We start from the raw sequence: 24,866 nt of genomic DNA on the forward strand, positions 1-24,866 counted from the left end.
TTTAAACTGCAATAACATTTCACAATTACTGTTTTTAGTCCGTAAAGTAAAATAAAAAAAATGAAAAAAAAACATTCAAAAACGGGGAGGGAACGGAGACGTCTCGTCGGAGGAGTTTCCAACGAATTGGGATCACGCTAGGGAGACCAGTTGCCTTCGAGTGAATTAAAACGAGCCAATGAATATTGGCATGAAGGACTTGCATTCCGCGCCCCGCCTGCCAGTGCGGGTATAAAGCGGAAGCGAGCGCACACACATATGCTTTACGCCGAGGAGCCGGATGGTGTCCAGTCCTCCGCGAAGGTACAGCAAGCATGGCGACGGGACGAGACGTCTCCGTTCCCTCCTCAGGAAATGAGGGTTACCATACGTAACCGAGACGTTCCCTTTCGTTCGGGAACTCCTACGTCTCGTCGGAGGAGTTTCCAACAAATTGGGATCCCTAATAACACGCCATTGTGCTGGCCCCTTCCAGCGCCCAGCTTAGCTTCCTTAGTTTTCTTTACGGCGGGAGCTAGCAAGGAAGAATCGCACTGCTGTTCCGGAAGACCCGCTCAGTGGATTTGGATAACACTGGGGAAACGTGCCCAACCTGTAGGAGGGAACGTTGCGGAGGCCCTGCCCGCCCGAAGGGAGGCACTGGAATACACGTATGTACTAGCCCGTAGGGTAGTGAAACATACGGCAGTCCTTGAGGTAGTCCCAGCCCGAGGGGTGGGAGCGTACTCAGCAAGGACGACAGAACGGGTCTGTCGAGGGGAAGACACGGAGCTAGCCCGGAGGGTAGCTGGAACGTGAAAGAAATGGGTCACCGTAGGGACCACTGTTAAGGCCACCCAGTCTAATAACAACTCCTACGAGAGGTAATAGACCTGGCGTCGGCGATCCGCCTCGCCTGGTGCCGGAGGGGTGATGGAGGAACTCACAAGGTTAGCCGTTTGTTGGGGAACCAACGGAGCAAAAAGCGCACGTATCCGGCCCCTAGGGCGGGAATGGCGTAGCAAGCCGACATGACCTAATTCCTCGCACTACTGGCCGTAGCGAGTACACGGGAGGAAATAGGTTCAACACGTAAGCTATAAAATCTAGCGAACGTGTAAGTGGTGTCGCCCAGCCCGCAGCTCTACAGATGTCTGCCAGCGAGGCGCCTTGCGCCAGCGCCAAGGAGGAGGTGAAACTCCTAGTGGAGTGTGCCGTCAACCTAGGTAAGCAAGGCACGTCCTGGGACTCATAAGCCCGGACGATAGCATCCACTAACCAGTGGGCTAACCTCTGCTTGGAGACAGCCTTCCCCTTCTGCTGGCCTCCGTAACAGACGAAGAGCTGATCTGAGGTCCTGAAGCTTTGCGTTCTGTCCACGTAACAACGCAGAGCGCGGACGGGACAGAGGAAAGCTAGGGCTGGGTCTGCCTCCTCCGGGGGCAGCGCTTGCAGGTTCACTACCTGATCTACAAACGGAGTGGTAGGAACCTTGGGCACATATCCGAACCGGGGTCTCAGAACAACGTGAGAAAGACCCGGTCCGAAACGCCAGGCACGATTCGTTGACCGAAAATGCCTGCAGATCCCCTACCCTCTTAAAAGAAGCCAAAGCCAACAGGAGAGCTGTCTTCATAGACAGGATATTTAACTCAACCGTCGCTAAGGGCTCAGAAGGGGGCCTCTGGAGTGCTCTGAGCACTAGAGTTAAGCCCCAAGAGGGTGCGGGGTGCGGATTACGAGGCGGATTTAGCCTCCTAGCACCCTAAGGAATCTGATGACCAGGTCATGCTTTCCTAGTGACTTACCTTCTACTGCATCGTGATTAGCGGCTTTTGCGGCAACATACACTTTGAGGGTGGAGGGAGACAGCCTTCGCTCCTACCCATCTTGCAGGAAGGAAAGCACGACTCTGATCGGACAAGTTTGGGGGTCTTCCCGGCGGGAAGAACACCAACCGACGAACAGGTTCCACTGCAACGCATAGAGGCGCCTCGTAGAGTAGACTAAGGGCACTCCGGCCCGAAAAAAGGCAGGGTCTGACCAAGGACTGAAGGTTTGGCGACAGTGCGGGGTAATGTTGACCCGGAATGTGCCGCTCTGCCACGCCCATCTCGGGACTCGATCGTGAATCCAGCTCTGAAGTGGTCTCATATGCAGCAAGCCGAGCGGCGTTACTGCGGCTGCCATATGCCCCAGGAGCCTCTGAAACTGTTTCAGTGGGACCGCTGACCTGCCTCGAAAAAGACCTGAGGCAGTTGAGCACTGACTGGACGCGTTCCTCGGTGAGGCGCGCAGTCTGACTGACCGAGTCCAACTCCATACCGAGATAAGAGATCCTCTGCGTGGGGCAGAGTCTGCTCTTGTCCTAGTTGACCTGAAGCCCCAAACGGCTGAGGTGCCGAAGCACCAAGTCCCTGTGATCGCACAACCGATCTCGCGAGTGAGCTATTATCAGCCAGTTGTCGAGATAGTTGAGAATGCGAACGCCATGTTCTGTCATGGTCTCTTCAACTCGCAGGTCCAGGATCGGCCGTAACCCACCGCTTTTCTTGGGTACAATGAAGTAAGGGCTGTAGAACCCAGACCTCATCTCGGCTGGAGGGACCGGCCCGATCGCGTCCTTCGCCAGCAGGGCGACGATCTCTTTCCTCAAGACAGGGGCATCCACACTCCGCACTTGGGTGAAGCGGATGCCCCTGTGCCGGCGGGCAAACTGAATTGCATAGCTGAGCCGGATGGTACGGATGAGCCAGTGGGACGGCCTCGGAAGCGCTGGCCAGGCTTTGAGAGACCGTACCAAACGAGCCGACACGGACCACCGGCGTACCCGCGGAGGGGCAGCGAAGTGGAAGGCAGGGACCGGACTCCGGAGGCATTGCTGTGGCCGAGAGAGGGGTCTGGGTGTGCGGTGCAACACCTACCTGCTTCCACTGAGGGGCAGGCAGCAGGGAAGGCCCGACTATCTCTGGGGCATTCGGCTGCTGGCTGTCCCGAGGCGAAGGAAGGAGGGGAAACGAGGAGCGAGGCCCGGGGGCGTTGAGTCCTGGCTTCCGCGCCTCCTTGCCCAGCGAAAGACGAGAGTGACGAGGCCGTAGCGGCGTCACTGACATCTGAGCGCTGGAAGAGGGGGAAAGGAGTGACAAGGCATGGGAGCATCGCTCACTGCAGTCCGCACCTCTTGTGACCCAGAGATGGAAGAAATTGCTCTATTGAAAATATGGGTACCACTGGACTCCAGGGAGCCAGCGGCGGAACAGAAAATGAGCCAATTCTCCACCCGGCCCTCCTCCGGGGGAGGGAGAGGTGAGGACACCATCTCCCGGAGAGCATCTTCCTCCAACTCTGTGTCGCCCGTCTCAGGGCTGCTGAGACAGGTGGTGCCGTCCTCCTGCGAAAGCTAGACGTCACAGTAGAACTGGCTGTGACATCTTTTCCACAGGGGACTGACACCCTTGGCGACAAACAGACTGAGGAGAAACCACGAGCAACTCGGTAGCAAGGTCATAGCCGCTGGGCACAGTCTCCAACAGTGTCGCCGAAAACGGCAAACCTTGTGAGATATGAGCACCGAGAAAGCGAACTTTGGCGATGTCTCGCACCTCAGCAAGGTTTAGCCGTGGGACGCTTCTGGACCACCAGTGTGAACATCGTCTGACCGAGGGCCAGTGCTATGACAGGCATGCAAAACAGTGAACGTGGCCATAACCTTGATGGCACACGGCACGCTGAGTGCTCAACCCTTCGTGAGAAAGGCAAGACGAACAACGTGCCGACGTGGTCATGCTCTCATAAGAGAGCATAAACCACCCACGAACACAGTCTCAGCATGTTTGCGATGCGCTAGAGGAGTAAGAGGTCCGAGGAGGTGGTCTCGTCGGAGAACGCTCACTGTAATCCTCAGATCACCAATGCTATTAACCAAAGTAGCCCTTTTCCGGTGGCCACCAGAAGAGGAACTAGATCGGGGAATAGGCAAAGGGACTCCACCTCGTTTGAGGCACTTGAGTCTCGACCGCGCATCTAGAGTCAAAACCCGTGCTGTCAGCCGGCAGCTCGACGGCACACGGCACGCTGAGCGGCTCAAGCCTTTACAAGAAAGGGGAGACGAACAACGTGCCGACGTGGTCATGCTCTCATAAACCTAAACATAGAGAAAAAGAACATAAACCACCCAGGAATGCAGTCTCATCGTGCTTAAGCCCAGGCACGTGAAACAGTGATCAAATGAGGACAGGAAACGACCGGAAAGTCCATTAATTCACTCGAAGGCAATTGGTCTCCCTAGCGTGATCCCAATTCGTTGGAAACTCGTCCGACGAGACGTAGGAGTTCCCGAACGAAAGGGAACATATATTATGTTTATAAACCCTTAGAAATTACTTTTGTTGGTGTAACTTGAAGTAGTGAGGTTGATTTAGTCAAATGTTTTTGACTTCAAAATGTTTCATCTTTACATTGGCTGCATGGGAGTCACTTCAGTTGTGAAATATGAGTGGAAACATTAGAGGTATCGTACAGTCCTTGTGTTTAAGCCATGGCTTCATGAAAGCATGGTTTTCATTGAGAGAGGAATTAGCCAGTTCCATTCCAGCAGAGAGATGGTTCCTCGGAGTTTGGGAACCTGCTGCTACAGAGGCACACAGACCACAGCCTGGAATGTGCTTACAGAGATGGAACGCTAAGGCAGTCAGGGAGAGGAGGGAGGGAAGGACATGGAGAGAGAACAACATGTACAAAGATGAGACTGATATGCAAAACAATAAACGGAGAGAAGCTGGAAGAACAGATATATAAAGAAGTTGGATGTTATTGGTTTGTGGAATGACTTGCAAATGAGTAAAAAATAAAGGAAACGTTTATCAAAATTAAAGTTAGAAGTATGTTCACACTACATGCAAATATAATTAATTATAACAATAATACAGGGTGTATTTGGGAAATTTACAAGAAATAGGTTGGCATGAAGGCCTACTGCACCTCTCAAATCATTTTACACAGCATTTTGCTATTTGTATAATTATGCATGCATACTGTATAATAATGCTTTAATAACCCTATTGATTGAAAGATTATATGTAATATTGGTTCTTTTAAATATATGTAACTGTTAGAAATAGTATACTTTTTAATTTGTCATTATTTAAACGAACTAGTGAAGACAAAATGTGAATTAAAAAAGTTAACATGATAAAGCCTTGCGCACACGGTACGATTGTCGCGCGCGCTTATCGCCAGCATTTTTCGAAACGTTTTTGGACGCGTCTTTGTGTTCACACCCAAGCGATTTTCAGTGAAGGTGCAAATTCACTCCCTGACAGTGGATGGCGCTATCGCAGCTCACCATTGAATCCTATTTGAATCTGCAATTCCTCTCCATAAGAACTCCCTCTTATTGAGATTTTTGCAGTCGCTGTGGCGTTTGTCATTAAGTTCTTTGTGTTCAGACACCAAACAGACCAGCAGCTCTACATTCATCTTGCCTCGTTGCGTCTTCTTCGTCTAATTACTTCCTCTTCGTCGTCTTCTTCTATCAATGTGTGCTTGGCAAGACCGCTTTGTGCTTGAGTGCCACCAAGTACTGTAACTTCAGAAGCTCCAGGCGCGTCAAACCCAAAAAACGAACCCGAGGCGTTTAAAAAAAAAATTTATTACGCTTTTACGCCTGCCGTTTTGCCCGTCGGTGTGCATACTCACATTGGCGCCCTTTGTTTAGTCACAAGCCGTTAAACGTTGGCGATAAGCGCGCGTGATAATCGTCCTGGTGTGCATGGGCCTTAAGGAAATGATAAAAGTTACTGGATCTAAACCTTCTCTTTGGGTGCTTTCACTAGCAGTTTAGTTTGAAACGGGGCACGGTTTGCATGAATGTGAAGGCTGTCATGCGGACCCAGGAGCGCACCGGGGTACCGAACCCGAGACTACATGTAGGAGGTGTACTACATCTGAGTTTGGTTGCACTGGAACTGTGGTGCGATTGTGAAAGCAATTCTGACTCTGGTGTGTGCTTGTTCAGGAAGTAACGTAACCTGCAAATGCATTTTAGCTGATGACGACCCAAGTGTCGTTCACTCTACTGCACATAATAGCACCAAATTAATAAAAAAAACAATATATTGTCCCGCGTCAAATGTTTTTTATCATACGCCGTGCACGTTTGTCATGACATAAGATGAACACAAACGCAGCAAACGTGCCCAGTGTGAAAACCCCCTTATACATATTATACATATAAAGGCTTAGGTGGATACAACTTATATCCAGTTACACTGTAACATGAGCACTGTAAAGTGTTACCAAAGTTTATATGACAAAGGCATCAGTAAAAGTAAATAGCCACCAGAACATCATGAAAGTAAATGTAAGACTGTCAAGACAAATGCAAACAGCAGGTAAAGACAGGTGGAAGGAATGACCATGGCATTTTTGTTGTGCTAACCTGGTGTTAAACTTCGGCCTTGTGCCATGTGTTGTCTATCAACTAAAGAATGTGTGGCCTACTTTTCATTGCCAAGTCTTTCACAATGTTTGCCTGCTTCGACTGGCAGGTCTTCCACTGACTCATCCCAGAGACGTGTCAGTCATGCATGGCCTATGACTCTGTTTGTCTTTTCACTCATGGTGTCATCAGAGCCATATTAACATCAAAGCACCAGCACAACACATGTTAATGCTTGTGCATTAGTTCTGCTGGTGAAACACTGGGACGGTGCAGACACTGAAGGCACAGGACGTCGTGTTCTCAAACAGCAAGTCTTGTCCCTAAAGGAAGTGGAATATTGGATTGGACAGATTCTCTTCATCCTCATTCACGCTAATGAAAGCCAATTATAATTTTATTTGCTGTTTTTTGTTGTGCGTGCATGCATATCAGCAATGATGCTTGGAGAATTTGAGGATTATTTGAAATCTCTCTTGAATTTGCAGGGAGTTTTGCTTCGCTTAATTTGATTAGATGGCAGCATACGGGAACAAGTCTGCAGGTGCATGCGGGATTGTTTTCCATCATCTGGGATGTTGTAAGCGTGCCCAGGGAAGCGTTGTGTTGTTGAGGTTAAACCAATGAATATTCCTTTCCCCTAGATGTGGGTTCTGCACATCTGCCGTTGCATCTAATGACCTTCAATCATCTGCTAGAACAAACCGAGCTAATATGTTAATATTCCGCTTGTTCACTCAATTTCCAGGTCGTCTCATAAGTGAATTAATGCTCTAGTTCTAAATCAAATAGACACTGAAAGCGTATTATTAAAAAAAAAGAATACAGGTCTCCTGCTATTGTTTGTAGCACCCAGAGTGCTAGGCCGAGCTCACGTCCATGTTTATGTAATGAAAGGAGAGCATGATGGATGAGTCAGCCTGTTCTCCATTCTGGAGCCGAACTTGTTTGTTCCCTCATTAAATGAACAAATTAAAAAACAGGGTTCTCAGGAGGTCGAGGAGGTGAGTGGATGCAAATAAGGCCTGCTGAAAGAAACAATGACACAGACTGTCTATCCTTCTCTCTATTTATCAGTCACAGCTTTGCCTGGCTGTGTAATTGACCAACATCGTCATCACAAATAAGGTGTTAGTGTAGCCAAAGGAAGTGGTATTATGTAACATATAAGGCACTTATCAGGCAATGACTTTGCAGGCAGTGTTTGCGCATGAAGGTACCTCACAAAACTGAGTTTGGACAGACTTCTGAGGCAGAGTAAGCTAATATTTAATTACTATAATAGTAATTTCTCACTAGAAATGACATCAAAAGTTGGTCCAAAACTTACATTTAAATACACAAACTGGCCTCCAACCGCAACTTTCAGATGCCATCTCTTTTTTTTTTTTGCACAACTGTCACAGAATGGAAAGCACAGGTTTGTGGGATATCAAAGGCAGCCAAGGATATATCTAGCTAACATTGGATACGGACGTGCCTTGACGCTACCCTACTGTGATTGCCTAATCATGGTTCGTTTAGAGGTTTTACTGAAACACGGCACAGGAACAATTGGAGCAAAATAAAGGCGTCACATAACCGGCGTCACAATTTTACCTGAAAACTCAAAATTTTTGCATCAGCTCTCGTCGCCTGCACAATATTTCCATTCTGTAGCCAATCACAGGCTTTTCAACATCAACAACCAATTACAATTTACAATTGGATATGCCTTAAACTGGTCCAAATACTCTTTTTCCAAGTTTAATACTGGAAATGGTGGTATGTTCCTCCAACACAATCTCATAGCAATTCAGAACTATTTTACATTTTGGCAATATAGGATTCAAGTAATCTAAACAGCAAAACAGCACCTACCTTGGATTGCATCCTCCGAAGGCAGCATTTTTAAGCTTTTGGACGCAGCCTATACGTTTCACAACCAAGCACACACAAGAATTGATACAGGAAATAAAGATTACGTGTGAGACAGGAGTTCTCTCACCAGGCTGGATTTCTTCTTGTTAAAACGATGCGCACAAGAAGCTTGTGAGCCAAGTTGTCTGTGTGCCGATTTGCAGTGAAAAATTAAAATATATTAAGAGGAGAATGGTTGCTTGAAGAAGCCTATGACTGTCTATGACTCATCCCCCTGAACTTTCCCTTGCCCTGTGTCTTGCTCTCTCATTGGCTGTAGGTCATCATCGATGTAATTTTTAGTCTAAACACATTTCACACTGCATGAGTCTGAGTCGGAGACAGGTCCAGATACAGTATTTGGCATGCTAAATATTTTTCAGGCATCGGTGATGCCTCTCTCGGATCGCGTCTTTGATCCTACACATTACGCGATCGTCTCTTGTGTGAACGAGCACCGATTTGCCTCTGATTTCGGGCATTTGTCTGCGATTTCACAAAGCTGTCTGCGAGTAAATCTTGGCAAAACATCTTGCAGTGTGTTCCCTGCATAAGACATTTAGAATTTTTCAATTACGAAATGTTTCAATTTGATTTAAAATTTCATTTTTATAAATAAAATGTACTGTTTCATTATTTTATTGTAATTTTATTTTTTATAACATTTTAAATATTTCGTGATTTGGTCACATGCTCATTTCTACTGGTAGTTGCTGTATTGCATCTTTGCTTATTTGCATAAATGGGTTTGTGAGCACTTTAAGTATTCAAATACACACTACACAGAATTATCAAAATGCATAAACCTAGCACTTATGTTTATGATACCACGATTTTGAGTAAATGATTACTTTATGTTGTTGCCAGAATTTCAGGTTTTGACCTACAGAGTGCAAAATATTTGTCTTACACCTTCTCAAGCTGAGTGAATGTTTCAGCAATTAAACTCATAACCCTTGTTAAAGTAAAACACTCATCCTGGTTAAAGTCCTTGTGCCAGTACGCTTGAGTGACTCTTGGCACTGGGATGCATTGTTTGCCCACACGAAGAACGCTCTCGGGCCAAGTACTTTGCAACCATGGCTGTCCTCATTCACCCCAGAACAGTCACTGTGACATACTTAATGATATTTATTCCCCCTCTTTTGTTGTTTTGGTTTGTTTGTTTTCGCTGGCAGCCATCTTGGACTCCTGCCCCAGGTCAATAAACGTGCCCACGTGGCTCTTATGCCAGAGCGAAAGCTGTTCAAAGGGCTCTAGCTGCATGTGAAAAGCTTGTCTGAACTATGGAAAAACTGAAGCATGCCTGGCCGACTCACTCTGTAACTGAAAACAGCACCCTGGCTGCTGGCATCAGTGCATGCAAGCAGAGACAAAATAGCACAGTCAGCATCCATGCATCTGAAAACTGATGAGCAAAGCTCTTGTGATTTTTCTAGAAATATATTAACTTTAAATGTTGCCATCTTGAAATGTCTTTTTTTTTTTCAAATGAACCTATTTGATCATGCAAACTCAATTGAAGATTAACTCAATTTCTTGCTGTTTGTTCTTCAGAGGTGCCCATGATGCTGTATCTGTTCGCTCTGGTGTCTCTGGTCTGTCTTTGGGCTGGATTGCACATGGCCTACAGATACCTGTGGATGCTGATCCTCCTTGTTATCTTCAATATATTTTTGGTAAGAACATACACACATGATATGATGTAACTCACTTTTATTTAAAAGCCAGTTTCCTTTTTAAAGCTCATTCATGCATATGTTTAGGGTATAGTTTATACAAACTAGTATGTTTTTGTCAATATCCCATGACACTGCATAAAAAATATAAATGTATGATATTTAACAAAAAGAGATATTAATGAACACTTTCCATCCATTGTGATTGCATGTATCTTTGTTTATTGTATTTATGGTTCCAAAGTTTTTTATTTATACATTTATTCAGCAAGGATGCATTAAATTGATCAAAAGTGACAGTAAAGGCATTTATAATGTCAAAAAAAGATTTATATTTCATATAAATGCAGTTTTTTAAACTTTCTATTCAAATAATCCTGAAAAAAAGTAGGTTTCCAAAAATATTAAGCAGCACAACTGTTTTCAACATTGATAATAATAACAAATGCTTCTTGTGAATGATCATGTGACACTGAAGATTGGAGTAATGGAAAAATTGCGTTTTGCCATGCAGGAATAAATTACATTTTAAAATACATTAAAATATAAATAAGCTTTATTTTAAATAGTTCTAATATTTCACAATATTACTGTTACTATTACTTTATTTTTTTATCAAATAAATGCAGCTTTGGTGAGCATGAGGCTGCAAAAACATTTTTTTTTTTAAATTACAGACACCCTGATACCAAACCTTTGAGTGGTTATTTATTTATTTGTTTATTTTTAATGGGGATGTGGTTATAGATGGAGAATTTATCAAAACAGAGCAAGTAGTGGTTGCTGTTAAATGTGTGTAATCTAATCTTGTCTCTGAAGTATTTTGTCATTGAACTGTAAAAGTAATAACGTTCTGATCACCAGAATCACATTCAGTTTGATTTAATGGTTCACAGCTTGAGTGCACCAGTACTAATCCTGAAAATAGATCGATACTGGTAATCTTCACATGTGAGGGCCCAAAGGGCTCCGCATTTAGTGTAAGACCTGCAAACAGCCATCTTATCTCTGAATACAGATGTATTACTCTCACAATCACCTCACTATCACTACACAACTGCCCAGTCTGCTATCGTGTCGTATAGTTTCTACCCGTTCTAGATAGATAGAACAGATAGCCACTGCAGTTTTACAGCCTATTGATTTCTAAAGGCTGTGCATCTCTTGCATAACATCGTCTTAAAGATACTGACAATGAGAGGGGGTGGACTGTGTTCAGAGTCATTATGAAGAGAGTTTGTTTATCTGTTGACTTGGAACCACTGCAGTCAATAGACCAGTGCTGGAAGAAGTTAACACTTGACCAACTTCATAGGATGGTTTCTCTTAATAACCCTTTATCATCAGGATTGTGTTACAAGGAAGAAGAAAGTTTAAACTTTTTGCTCAAGATTATATACGTTAAAATGTTACATATCTATTAAAGAGAACACGACGTACTCATGCTCAAGTTGTTCCATAAACTGGGGTCCATAAACTGTTTGGTTACCCATATTCTTCAAAATAGCTTCTTTTGTTTTCAGAAAAACAATGAAATTCATACTGGTTTGGAACAACTTGAGCATGAGTAAATGATGACAGAATTTTAATTTTTGGGTGAACTGTACCTTTAAGGACCAAAAATGGGTCAATTGTGCAATAGTGTAGAGCCGCAAGAAGCACAGCTCCCACAAAAGTCAAGTCAAGTCAAGTCATCTTCATTTATATAGCGCTTTTAACAATGGATTGTTTCAAAGCAGCTTTATAGAGATAAACATATAATTTAAGGTAACAGATTGTTTTGGCGTTATAGCGGTTCTTGAATAATGTTACTTCCAGCTAAAGTTAACTTTGATTGATTCACCTCCGTCGAAATGATCAGACTTTAAACGCGAACCTGTGATTAACGCTGACGGCGTTCACATGCTCATTCAGAATTCTATAGTTATGTGCTTTTTAAAATATGTGCGCAGGTTTGTAATTCATACAACCCAGCCTAAACAAACTACTTTTCTTGCCTATAAATTTTGATTCAGAATTTTGTTTTATTTTATCACTTCGGGGTACGCGAGCCGGAGTTCACAACGCTTTATCTGTAGAGTGGGAAAGGGATCCTCCATAGGGAGAGGATAGTGGATACTTCAGCACTGCATTGTCATCGGGTCCAGGCAAAGCTCCTTCGTCAGATCTGGACACTGCCTGGATCCGGCAGGCTGCGGGAAAACCTCGGGATAAACAAAGACACTAATATTAGCGTAGATGCCATTCTTTTTATGATGTAGCGAGTACATCAAGATTTAAGGGAAGTGTTCCCAGTTCCGGCTGACCTAATCTATGCAGCCTAACATTGAATTTATAGAAGTCTATAATGTATTATGTGTATGCTAGGTCAAAGAGATGTGTTTTTAGTCTAGCTTTGAACTGACAGAGTGTCAGTCACTTCCATATCAAGCCGCTTCCTGTTGGTCAGTGCGTTGAATATGTGTGAAAGTAAGCAAAATCTGCAAACCTCTGATTCCTATTGAAATGACTAGATTTTTCCAACAAAGTTTTCTGTGACTGCACCTTTAAGCTGATGGACCTCCACTGGTAATAATTTGATGCAACTTTACACAGAGCTCTCTTTTTTTCTTTTTTTTTTAACAGATGCAGGTTTATGCAATACATGTATCTTTTTTTGTACTCGGTATTTCATCTCTATGTAAAAAAAGAAACAATCATAGAAGTGCATATTTATCATATAGATGTGCAACAGACTGATTTATATAGTAAAATGCAGCGTAACAAGCTAAATATGTCTTAAAGTTTGTTGACACTGAGTTTGACATGGGCGTGTTGTTCAGATGGCCTCTTGTGGCTGTTGCCCTGTACCAAGTTCGAGTAAAAAGTAACTTTTTAACCAAAATTCCTTACCAACAGTAGAAAATATAAAACCATCCATATCAGTGGTTGCTGTTCCCAATATTTCCTCTATTACAGTTAGTGTAAACAACATAAACACACAGTTGAGAATATTTGTTCTGCTTCTGTGTTGTTTGTCCTGAATTACAGACTGACTAATAGCAGGTCAGAGAAGCTGTTATTGTTTCTGACAGCCAAAACATGGTTAAACATGATGCCTTTCACCTAAGGGGCATAAATAGCACCGAAATTTTGTTTTGACTCCCTTTGAGTCAAACTTTAAATGACCACATAAATATCAACAGTGCCTTCAACAAAACATGACATCCTCCTCTGGAAAATATTCACAAACATGTGAGAGGCCGGTCCGTAGAGACATCTGTGACTGTGTTGATTCAATTTGTTTTTAATTCTCATAGGAATTATTCAGGAATCATTTATATGTATATGTGATATTTTACAGCTTTAACCATTCACCTCACATTCCCCTTATTTCCTGCAAACGTTCCAGTCTGTTTTCAATAATCAAGCCCTGAGCATCTGTTTTCATGTGTGCTAGTTTTTCCTGATGCTAATTTTCCATCGTCCTCTTATATTCTCAGTGGCTGTTGCTGTAAATGTAATTAAACTGCAGTAATGTCATTTGAATGGTGCTGCTAGTCCTGCCTGATTGGGAAGCCTGTAAAAAGCTTTATATGAACCACAGCTGATTTTCAGATGTGAGCATGTATAATAGAGAAAGTAAAAAAGATATCAAGGCATTCTTCAGAAGTCAGCAAGAGTATTTATCTTGCTACACTTCCTTCCTAAATTGTGGTTGGTAAGAATTTGTTTTTAAAAAAATATATAAATTGATCAAAAATCAAAAATAAAAATTTAACTCTATTTTTGATCAAATAAATGCAGAATTGTTGAGCTTAAGAGACTTCTTTCAAAAACATTAACCCTTTCACGCATAGAGGTCACTACAGTTGACAGCTAATTAAAAGCCGTTTACATCAGTGGACACTAGTGCATGATTTTATACACTGCCACCAAGTGGCAAGCCTTTGTATATGGAATTTTTGTTTTCTCCAAACCAAGATGGCAGACCAGTCAGAAATGCCAAGTTGCTCCGGAATATCCACCAATTCCTTCTATCCTAGGAGACTTTTGCAAGTAAAAAAAAATAAAAAAAATTGTAACATCAAGTAACTGTCAGACGTTTGGTGGTGTAATAATCACACACGACGAAGGAGATTACTCAAAGAACAATCTGTAATAACAAATACTCAGGGCAAACGTAGAAGAAATAGCAAAACCATTTAAGACAACACCGAACAATGAACTGAATGAACACAGAGCTTAAATACACAGATTATGAGGATAATTAACAGAATGGGAACAGGTGTAAAATAAGAACCAAGGAGATAAACTAGGAACACAAACGGGCAGGCAGACAGGAAAAAAAAAAACTCAATGACAATCAAAACAAAACATAAACGTGACAGTAACATCTATGGAGGCATATAATAGATTGGAAGGAAATTCTGATTAATCATTTGCCCACTAAATTGGACATCTTGAATCACCAACGCATTCTCATCCTTTGGCGTCATATAGGTGACGCCATATTACATTTCATCGAAATCTTACGCACATGGTATCCTTTAGCGTCAATATAACACGCACTGTTATGGGTAGGTTTAGGTCTGGGGTAGGGTACGGTTATGACGCCTTGGGATCTGCGTCTCATATTCACGCTAAAGGATGCCATGTGCGTTGGATTTAGACGAGCGTCACCTGTATGACGCCTTGGGATCTGCGTCTCATATTGATGCTAAAGGATGCCATGTGCGTAAGATTTCAACGAAATGTACAAAGCGTCACATGTATGACGCCAAAGTTATGAGAACGGGCTGCAATCCTATATTTCAGCTACAATTCATACTATTACTTGTGCTGCTGTTCTGGCTGTTCTTGAAAATACTTCACTTGCAGTAATTTTTGTCTGTAAATAATTGTATTTGTTTTATTATTGTAATTTGCAGTTACATCAAAAAAATAATCTGATTACATAATGCATGTTTCTTGTAATGCAATACTTAAAAAAAAGTGTTTCATGCCCTAAGAGCCTTCATATAAACACAGGAAAGTAATCCTGACTGTGGTTATCGTAAAATCATGCATGAAAGGGTTAAAATAGCATAGATTATCTGTGAATAACGGCTTCAATTTCAGTGTGTTTCTCACACAAGTTTCGGGGACAGACGTTTTTTCAAATTTTTAGAAGACGATTCCTTTAAAGGTCATTCCTTTAAGTGGTCTCAGTCTGTTTCTTCCAGATGCATGTCAACTCATTTCCCTTATATCTGAGGTAGTAAAACCACACTTTTCTGTCTTGAACTGAGAAAAGTTATGTAACTAGCAGAATGAAATTGAGCATGCTGCTCTAGCCTCTGGACATTTGTGTGTCTTTCAGGTAGCAGTGATAAAACTGTTCAATGGAGCACAGGCTGCCCACGTATAGTCTTTAAATGAGCCCAGAAATCAATGCTCTATTTTTGTGTGTGTGTGTGCTTGTATCCACTATTTACTTGTCCTGCCTTTCATGTTGAGATTCAGTGGTTTCAGTAAGGTCTACATTATGTTTAGCTTTCATTTGGATGCAATTGAGTTTTAAAGAAAGTTTTGTTCAAGTTCAAAGGAAGCAAGTCCAATATATACACATTTTACTGTACATACACAAAATCTATATATAGTATATGTATTACTATAAAATATTGTAATGCATGAATGTTTTGCTCATCATTATTACAAATTTTCGGGTCTTTAGCGACCCGGATCTACCTGTCCTGATAATATAAAACTCTTCTGATATTAGAGTAATAATTACAGCTGTATAAAATAAAGCATATTTTGTTACATTTTGAAGCTTCTGTATTACCAAAAGCTCAGCACTTTTCTCCACTCATTTTAGTTTCACCTGCAGTCTGTCACCCTTATGTCACATTTGTTACAACATTTCTGGTGTTCATGAGATATTTGGCAAGAGTGTGTGTACAGCAATATTCGGTTGGGTGCTACTGACCATTATCATTCACGGTTGGCCAGACCCTCATTGACAATGATGTCAGAGGGAGGGAAATGATGTCAATCTGTTACAAAATTTCATCTGGATTTGGAGACCAAATGATTGATGATGTTTGTTCTTTTTGATTAGTTGCACAAACACATTTGGAATGTCAAACAGATGGACACTTGAGATGTGATAGTCTTTACACTGTTGCTCCTGAAATAGTTTTACATTAGCCTTCTCTGAATCTGTTTTGAATATTATAGAATAATTGTGGTCCTAAATACTGATACATAGTACATAGTTAATGCAGAGTTCCAAACATTTCATGTTGACTAGGATAATATGGAGATCCTACATTACTTTTCTCAACAGAATAGAGGAAATAACTAAATTCATCTGATGATACAGTGTGCTGAGCTCTTCTAACTTGTGATTCATCTTTTTCCAGGGTCTGTATGTGTTTTCCGTGTACTTCATCATGCATAGTCAGGTCTTCTGGCCGGCTAAGGCAACCTACACCGTGGAGATGAATGGTCACGGCAGCCCAGACTCCATGTATCAGAGCACCGGTGCCGCTACCGTCGGTGGAGGAGAAATCAGCAAGTCCACACAGAACCTCATCAGTGCCATGGAAGAGGTGCGTCTGTTACTGAGGGTTTTGATAAATGTTTCTAATGATCAGTTATTGCACGTGCTTTATTTGGCAGTGGCATCTGACAGCTTTTCCTAGCACACATGTACTTGTAACATTACATTGGTAGCATTTAGATATATGTGTGTTTGCATAACCACCTATTTATCATCCTCAGGCTGAGGCAGAGGATTCTCAGACCTGTGTTTGTTCATCAAGTCTGCTCACCACACACAGACTGTGAAAGTGTTATGCAATAAAGAGGCCTGGTGTAGAAGCTCACATTCCTCTGAGCCCTCAATGTAAACTTTTCACAGATCCGGGAAAAAGGGTGTACAGGAGGTTAGGAGGAGAGAGACATGCCTGTGGAGAGAGCATAGGCTGCATGGGAAAGATCGGTAGAGATCAAGAAAGGCTTTTAGAGGAGATATTTATAAAGGAAATATCGCAGTTTCCTGCAGTCTGAGCTGTTCTGAAGACTCTGTTCTTTTATTAGTGAGATTGAAAGTATATATTAAATTTATAATATATTTATACTGCATATATTATTCCAATCATGACAAGTCTCTGAATAGTTTTAGTATATTATTGGATATATGTGTAGCAAATCTAGTCCATCAAGATCAAAATGCATGAAGTATTAGTCTTGACGAACTAGATCTGGTACTTGCTTCTGCTGCTGCTCCTGCAGAGCAAGTTTAGACATGCAACTGCCACTAAATACACAGACAGCATGTAAGATATGCTGCTGCTGCATGAATACACATACATAAATCTAGACAGGTGGAACTGGGGGAGGTGGAGAGTTTTAGAGAAACTTGAACGTTGAGCCCTGCTGCTGGAGCAGCTTACAGCAAACACTGAACCAGACTATTTAAATGTTGAGCAAACAATCTCATTGGCTGCAGAATCTTGACCTCTTTTGTTTATTTATTTATTTTATGATAACATTTAATTATTTGCTTGGGTTTTAGTTTTAACTACTGTTCTGTTTTACCTCAAAGTGTTTCAGTAGATGAACTTGGACAGTAGCTTTCAGATAGAGCGAGATACTCTTTAAAACTTTTCTAATGGATTATGAGCATACGTTCATGAGGTTCATGAAACATTTCATACAATAGCATGAATATTTTCTAATATAGCCTAATAGAAGCTGCGCCATTATTTGCACAATACATGCAGTATCCAATGTGTTAGCCTTCCTGTGGTTTCTAGTTTGAACAGTGTATGGTTATTATAGGTAATTAATGGTTATTTCGCAGTCCAAACTTATTTAGATGATGGATCATCTTGACTACCAGTTGATGGGGATGAAAATGAGCAGATTGACAACCTTTGAACCAGTAACACATACCATGGTCCTAAAATCCAGCTTGACCAATTTAAGGCTAATTCATACTAATTCAAGATTGACATAGGCAAGCCAACGACAACAGACATGTTTACCGGGTTTTGTCGGAATGGCACTTGGGCTTGTTTTCTTGGTTTTTTTTCAGGTCTTGGAATGAGGAATTTTCTTAACCCTTGTGTTCTGTTCGATTTCTGTGTACACCCCTTATGGACCGGGTCAAATTGACTAATTGGATTCAATACAATTCCTCAAAAATCACACTATGAAAAACAACAAAGATTTAGATACAAACTGTAAACTTTTAATATCAACATTTGTCAAACATTACAAAAACATTATATCTGAAAATGTGATTTATGAAAATGTTTTTAAAACATTTTTTAAAACAGTTTTGTTTTGACAAAATTGGAAAATAAACAGTATACTGATTTTTTTGCATATATTTTTTTTTTTTTTTTTTTTTTTTTTTTTTTACATTTTATGCTTTGAACATCGTAACTGAACAAAAAAAATTGCTGTATAATGATTTTTTTTTCATTTTTCTAAGTTAACTTTCCCTAGTTTCCTAAGACCTATTTTCCTAGTTTCATTATTCACTCACAGGGAAGTGAGAAACCAAACATAACAAAAACATACATCAAATAAATGTTTTTTATTTATTTTTTGGCTCTGTGAAGCTGCCTTTGAAAATCCTACATAAAAGTTTTGTTTAAAAGCTAGGTATTTTAGATATTTTGAATATTGAAATGAGAGCTTATTTTATTATCTGTGTCTGACAAAGATTTTCATCTGTAATTTGCAAATAATTCTGAACACTGTAATTTTAGCTTTTTCAAGTGTGTTTGGTTAGGGTTAGAGCACTTTTAGATGCACTTGCACATTAGAACTGGAGTTGAAGTGCCCTGACATACAGAAAATAAATGTTTTAATTTTGTGTCTGTACAGTTGCTTTTGAATGGCTGTCTATGAGGGTCAAATTGACCCGCGAACATCACGAACGTAACAGTAATTTTGTTTGTATATGTCAAAGCACATCAGCATGTTGAAACTTTGCATGCATGTTCATCATGATAAATGAGAAAAAGTCACAAAATATCAAGAAAAAAAACAAAGGTTAACCAGTATTTCCAACAACTTGAAAATCGAAACGGGTCAAATTGACCCGCAACATAACACAAGTTAAGGAATTCATTATTATCCTAATTATCTTAACGAGATTTTTTTATATATTTTAATTACAGCAAAACTATTTTAATGAATTAAAACCACTGGCCCACTTTATCTAAATTTTTTTTTTAATAAATTCTAAATTAAAAATAGGGCCACTGTGTTGAAATGTCTATAATTATTAGTCATTATGGTAATTATTAGTTTGGTACATTTACATTTATGAGGGTTGTAGCATCATAATAAAACTTAAAGTAAAAGCTTGTTATCGATGCTCCATTCAACTTTTACATCGTTCACCCTACTTTTTGGTAATTTTTGTTTGTGCTGTCAGTGCTTGCCTTTTCAGTGTATGGGTGCAAATGAAGAGGTCTGGGTTAATTTAATCCTCCAAAAATTGTATAAAGCTTTTATTAAAAAGAAAAATCAATGCAAAAAGCCTTGAAATTGTAAATATATGCTAAAGCCAATGTATTCCCAAACCGTTGTCTGCTTAGTTGAATCCATTGATGCTATAGTTTCCCAGCCTTACTGAATTTTGATTTGACAATTCAGCATGAGGGGCCAAATCAATAGTACTGTGGAAATACTATAGTTTTTGACCTCTAGTGCAGACTTAGGAGGTAATCCTGTTTTGTTCATGAGAGCACTGACTTCTGGCTTAAAGTGGCTCGTAGTGTCACATGTGGCCTCGGGACAAGAGACGGTTGGGTGGGGAGGAGGTGACCGGTAGAGGAAGGAAAGGAAACCACGCACTGGAGGGGAGGCCGTCTCCTCAGGCTCTTCAAACAGACTTGAGTAGGTGCCTGGTGGTGCTCAGTTCACCCAGCGTACATTCTGTTCTGATTACAGGACTGCTGATAGGTTATTGTACCAGAATGTGGTGCCTGGGACATGGTGGACTGGAGTGGCCTCTCCCTACATCCTCCTGGGAAAAGCAAAGGAAATGAAGCCATTGCCATTAGGAATCACATTAAAGGGAGGGCAGGCCAAATGTACTGTTTCACAATGTTGTGTTTAATGAGGCAAATTGTTCTTTGCTTTGATGATTAAAATGAGTGAAAGAGTAGATTTGAAAAATGGTCACAAGATGAAGTCAGAAGGTTAGTGTGATGGATATCACTGCCTCTTCAAAACATCAACAGTCTCTATTTAGTTTGCTGTGTCTCTTATATGGAAACATTAGAAATATGTCTACTGGTAAAGAGTTTGATGTACCATTTATATTACAAAAAAATGGCTACATGACTGTTAGTAGGATAACAACATAACAAAGAAACCTGGAGGAATGTTGAAATATAAAGCGTCTTGTCTCAAACCAGCCGCGGTGAAGTCATTATTTAATGGTGTTTGTTTTGCAGTGTTATGTTTTTGTATTGTTCATTGAATATTGGCTGCTTTACTGTAACTTTAGGTGAGAATGTGAAAATTTATCATCATCTTATTATGAATAATTATTGTTTGATCCATCAGGTTTTTGTGTCAGTCAAGTTTAGAAAAAGAGAAAATAATCAAGTGAAATTAACCTCTTAAAACATTAATGAACTGAATTTCCCAAAACAAATACTGTCATGATTATTTAATATAAAAGTAAAAGTGATCTTTAATCATGATATATAACTTTTATTGGTATTCATAGTTAATTTATTAACTCAATGTTAATTTATTAATAGGCTAAATACAAATAGTGAGTACTTCATTCTGTCAGGGTGCGGTGTAGGCAGATGAAGACGATGAGTCAAAAAGCTCCAATACAAACTATATATTACTATATTACAACTCACACAGGTACAGAGAAAACGGGCAGAAGGTACACACACTTGATACATAGTAAGACTACCAGACAAAGACTGGCTGAACTGAAAGGAACTAAATACAAACACAGATTAACAGAAACCAGGTGACACAGACGAACACTGAATGACAGAACACAGGTGATGCAGATGATGATGATGAGTGCTGGCAGGTGCGGGTTATGGTGAAGGAGGTGCAGGTGTGGGCCAAGGAGGATGATGGGAACTGTAGTGCAGACGGAGACTAACACATGACGTGACGATGACAATTAGATGGTGACTGTGACACATTCATTGTCACTGCAATTAACAAAATGATTATTGTTTATAATAATTCATATGTAGCTCATATGAACAGAACTAGATGTTTGTGATGCTTTGTTTACTTATTAACTGAACTCACTTCTACACTTTGGCCTTCAACCCAAACTGAGACTTGATCCTATCTGCTAGTATTTGCTCTTAATTTTTGTATTTTGAGATAGTTTTATTGGGTAGATTTTCAACCCCAGTTTATTATTTTATGATATTGTGACTGTTATTTTTGTCTTGGTTGATGTTTTGCTGCCTTTATGTACAGCACTTTGTTCAGCTGCTGCTGATGTGAAAGCGCTTTATAAATAAAGTGATGATGATGATGATGATGATGATGATGAACTTTAAATTGTTATCACTTTAGATTAGGTCACAGATCTAAAAATAGTTTAAAGCACTTAATTAATGACATTTTTCGTGACCTAATCTAAAGTGAGAACAATTTACTTCTTATAACCATTAACAACTCACTTCTGATTTAAAATACTGTGCATTACTTATGAGTAATAAGTTGTTAACAAAGCATAAAAAACCATTATCTAAATATTTGTATGAGCTAATTAAACAATATTTGTAAACAATATCTATTTTTTTACATATGAGCTTAGTAAACCATAATAATTGTGTTAATTACAGCGACAATGAATGAAGAACTCACTATTTGTATATAGCCTATTAATATATTAACAATGTAGAAAATTCATAAGCTATAAATAAATCATAAGCTAATAGTTTGCAAATGATTTGTAAGTACTTTATTTCTGTATACTTATTGTGAAGTGTCGCCGAAACGTTTCTTATTTTTATCATTGTTGATGATAGATAGGTTGTTCTGCTTAATATTTTTGTAGAAACCCAACACATTTTGTAACATTATTAATTTCCCTCACATATAAAAATATCATCCTCAGCTATACCAGAATTCATTACATAACATATGAATGCCTGTGAACTCTGACTCACCCCACAAACCCATCCTAGCAAAACTCTACAGAAATCCAATCCTTTGTAACCTGTGAATGACCCCAGCACCCGACAATCCGGTAAATTCAGGGCTGATTTGTGTCATTTAAGCTCAGACTGGGTACACATCAAAAACTAGAAGTAATTTTAATTTGCTGAAGCTTTGAAAAAATGGTTGTTTGCTTTTTCTGACATCTTAAGACCATTTTTGTTATGTTTTGCAGATCTCTGCAGACTGGGAGAGAGCTTCACTGAGGCCCAGCAGTCAACCCAGCAGTGTTTTCAAACAGAGTCCTCAGGACGAGACCTACATCACAGAAGGAGGGTTCATCAACACTAATCTGGTGCAGGACGAGGAGTCACAGGAGTTTGATGACCTCATATTTGCCTTAAAAACTGGTACGTCCCTTTCTCCAAAATGGTAGTTCCCTTGAACGTTTTTTTTTTTTTTGATGAATACTAGTTATGTTTCTTTGGAAGAGACCAACATATGAGAATAATGGTTTACCTACACACAGGTTCTGGCCTTAACATGAGTGACAACGAGTCAATCCACGGCAGTCATGATGGAGGTAGTGTGGCTAACTCTCAGATCGTAGAGCTGCGGCGGATCCCGATCGCAGACACACATCTCTAACCTCACTATTTTTTTGTACTGGAAATTGTAAAATAAAAACAATAGTTGTTTTTGTTTTTTTTACTGTTTCTGCCTTTGCACTAAATCTTGTTAGATTTTAAGTTGTCTTTTTTATATGTGGAAATTGAAATTGTTTTTTTAAGTATACATATGTGAATATAATTATCACTAAATTAATTTGTGAAGATTTAGTATTGGTTTGAATGGAAATGTCATATAGATTGATTGGAGGTTGGGCCTGTGCGCCCCATAATTCTGCTGCTTGATTTGTGTAACACCAATAATAAATGATTCAACCACCATTCAGTCTGTGTTTCCCTCAAATGGATCTTAATCGAAAAGATCTACTTCATAATAACCATGAAAATATCTTATTGGCAGTAAAATAAAAGTACACATTCAGAACTAGAAGAAAACAAGGTTGTGTACATACCGCTTTAGTATCGACATGAACAAACCAGTTTCACAGGTACATACTTTGCCAAAGGAAACATACTTTTGTTTGTATGGGAAACAATCTGTCTAGACCGCGAATAGAAGCACATTAGCGGCAATAGACCAGTACATATTTGATATTCAGTCACAGTGTGGTATATGGAAGAAAAATGTTCATCCTGTCTGCTTAGTTACATTTCCTTCAATTTTTTCACTGACCTGAATTGACAGGAGGAAAAAATGAATAGATAACGTAGTGAATGGATTGCTCTTATATTTCTGGAGAGAGTTCAGACATGTTGAAGATTTTAAACTGTGTGTGTGTGTGTGTGTGTGTGTGTGTGGAAGTATGATTTGTACTGAAATGGGCAGTGAGGGAAACCACTGTGGACTGGAGAGGTTTGCAGTCTAACCTTCTTGGATGATACATGGGTGGCACACCCAAGAATAAAGAGCTGTCGTCAGCTACTTGGACCCACGGCTCTGTAAGAACTAAAATAGCTTAACAGTTTTTTAGAAAAATTATTTTACAATTCCTCCATCATCAGAAGCAGACATAACGGACCACATGAATGGAAAGAAAAAATTTAAAATGAGTTAAGATTACTGTTCAGCTATACCAAACTGAGGGGAAGGTGATGGCCTCCTCAGAAAAAAGTCCAAAAGTAACCGTTGCAATAGCTCCACTCAGTAATGTTAATATGTGAAATTAAATGGACTGTAAGTTAATTGTCACGCTGCTAACAAGGCGGAGAACAAGAAAGCACACGAAGACGAAGATAATCCAAATAAGTGATATTTATTCAGAGGAAGACGAAGAGTACTCACAGGGTAACACATACAAATCACAGACAGTGGACTGAACAGAACAGTGAGACTTTATAATGGAACTAATGAGGGAGAACAGAAACAGGTGTGAATGGTTAACTAATCAAGATACACAATGAGGGCAAATGAACTAAACAAGACAAACTAAATGAAGACATAACTGCTACAGTACTTCCTCCTCCCGGAAGGCGCAACCTCGCGCCGTAGATGGGTCAACAGATGACCAGGAAGTAGGGACCAGGGCGGAGCAGATGGTGGGAGGAGCCAAGGAGGAGACAGGACTTGGAGCAGGAGGAGCAAAGTGGGACCAAGGCTGCAGCCAGGCAGCCCATGGTGGAGCCGATGGAGGGAGGAGCCATGGTGGAGAAAGGGTTGATGACTCCAGGGGGCCGACTGACAGAGGCTGAGCAGGTGGAAGAGGAGACGAGGGTGCAGACGGAGTGCCGATGAGCCAAGGCGATGTGAGGATCTGGAGGGACATGGCGATGCAGACGGCTCTGACGACCAAGGCGCAGGTGGGGATCCAGAGGGTCGTGGTGGAGCTGGAGCGACAGAGGACCACGGTGGAGCTGGAGGGAGTGAGGAGCCCAACAGAGCCAGAGGGATGAAGGGACGAGGCAAAGCTGGAGGAATGTACTGTAGTCCTGAGGCGAGGCCAGGTTGACGAACAACCAGAGGGATGAGGGAGCCCGGCAGAGCTGGTGGACTGATGGGCCACGATGGAGATGAGGGAGGTTGGAGCCAAGGTGGAGCTACTGGACCGATGGGCAGAGGTGGAGTCCTGGTTGCGGAGGCCGGAGGCGGAGACCGGG

At 41.0% G+C, this 24,866-nt stretch overlaps 1 protein-coding gene across 1 annotated transcript in view; it reads left to right on the forward strand.

Moving 5' to 3' along the window:
- Window positions 1-22,922, forward strand: part of adgrv1 (adhesion G protein-coupled receptor V1) — a 168,816-nt gene extending 145,894 nt beyond the window's left edge. The window contains exons 86-89 of the mRNA XM_056262607.1: window positions 9,875-9,996; window positions 16,383-16,571; window positions 22,379-22,553; window positions 22,673-22,922. Of these exons, the coding sequence (XP_056118582.1) occupies window positions 9,875-9,996; window positions 16,383-16,571; window positions 22,379-22,553; window positions 22,673-22,791 (605 nt within the window). The 3' untranslated portion in view covers window positions 22,792-22,922. The remainder of the gene's footprint in view (window positions 1-9,874; window positions 9,997-16,382; window positions 16,572-22,378; window positions 22,554-22,672) is intronic.
- Window positions 22,923-24,866: the final 1,944 nt, after the last annotated feature.

The sequence above is a fragment of the Rhinichthys klamathensis genome, unplaced genomic scaffold (assembly GCF_029890125.1).
Source record: "Rhinichthys klamathensis goyatoka isolate OS25496 unplaced genomic scaffold, OSU_Roscu_1.1 h1tg000195l_1, whole genome shotgun sequence".
NCBI classification, from domain to species: Eukaryota; Metazoa; Chordata; class Actinopteri; order Cypriniformes; family Leuciscidae; genus Rhinichthys; species Rhinichthys klamathensis.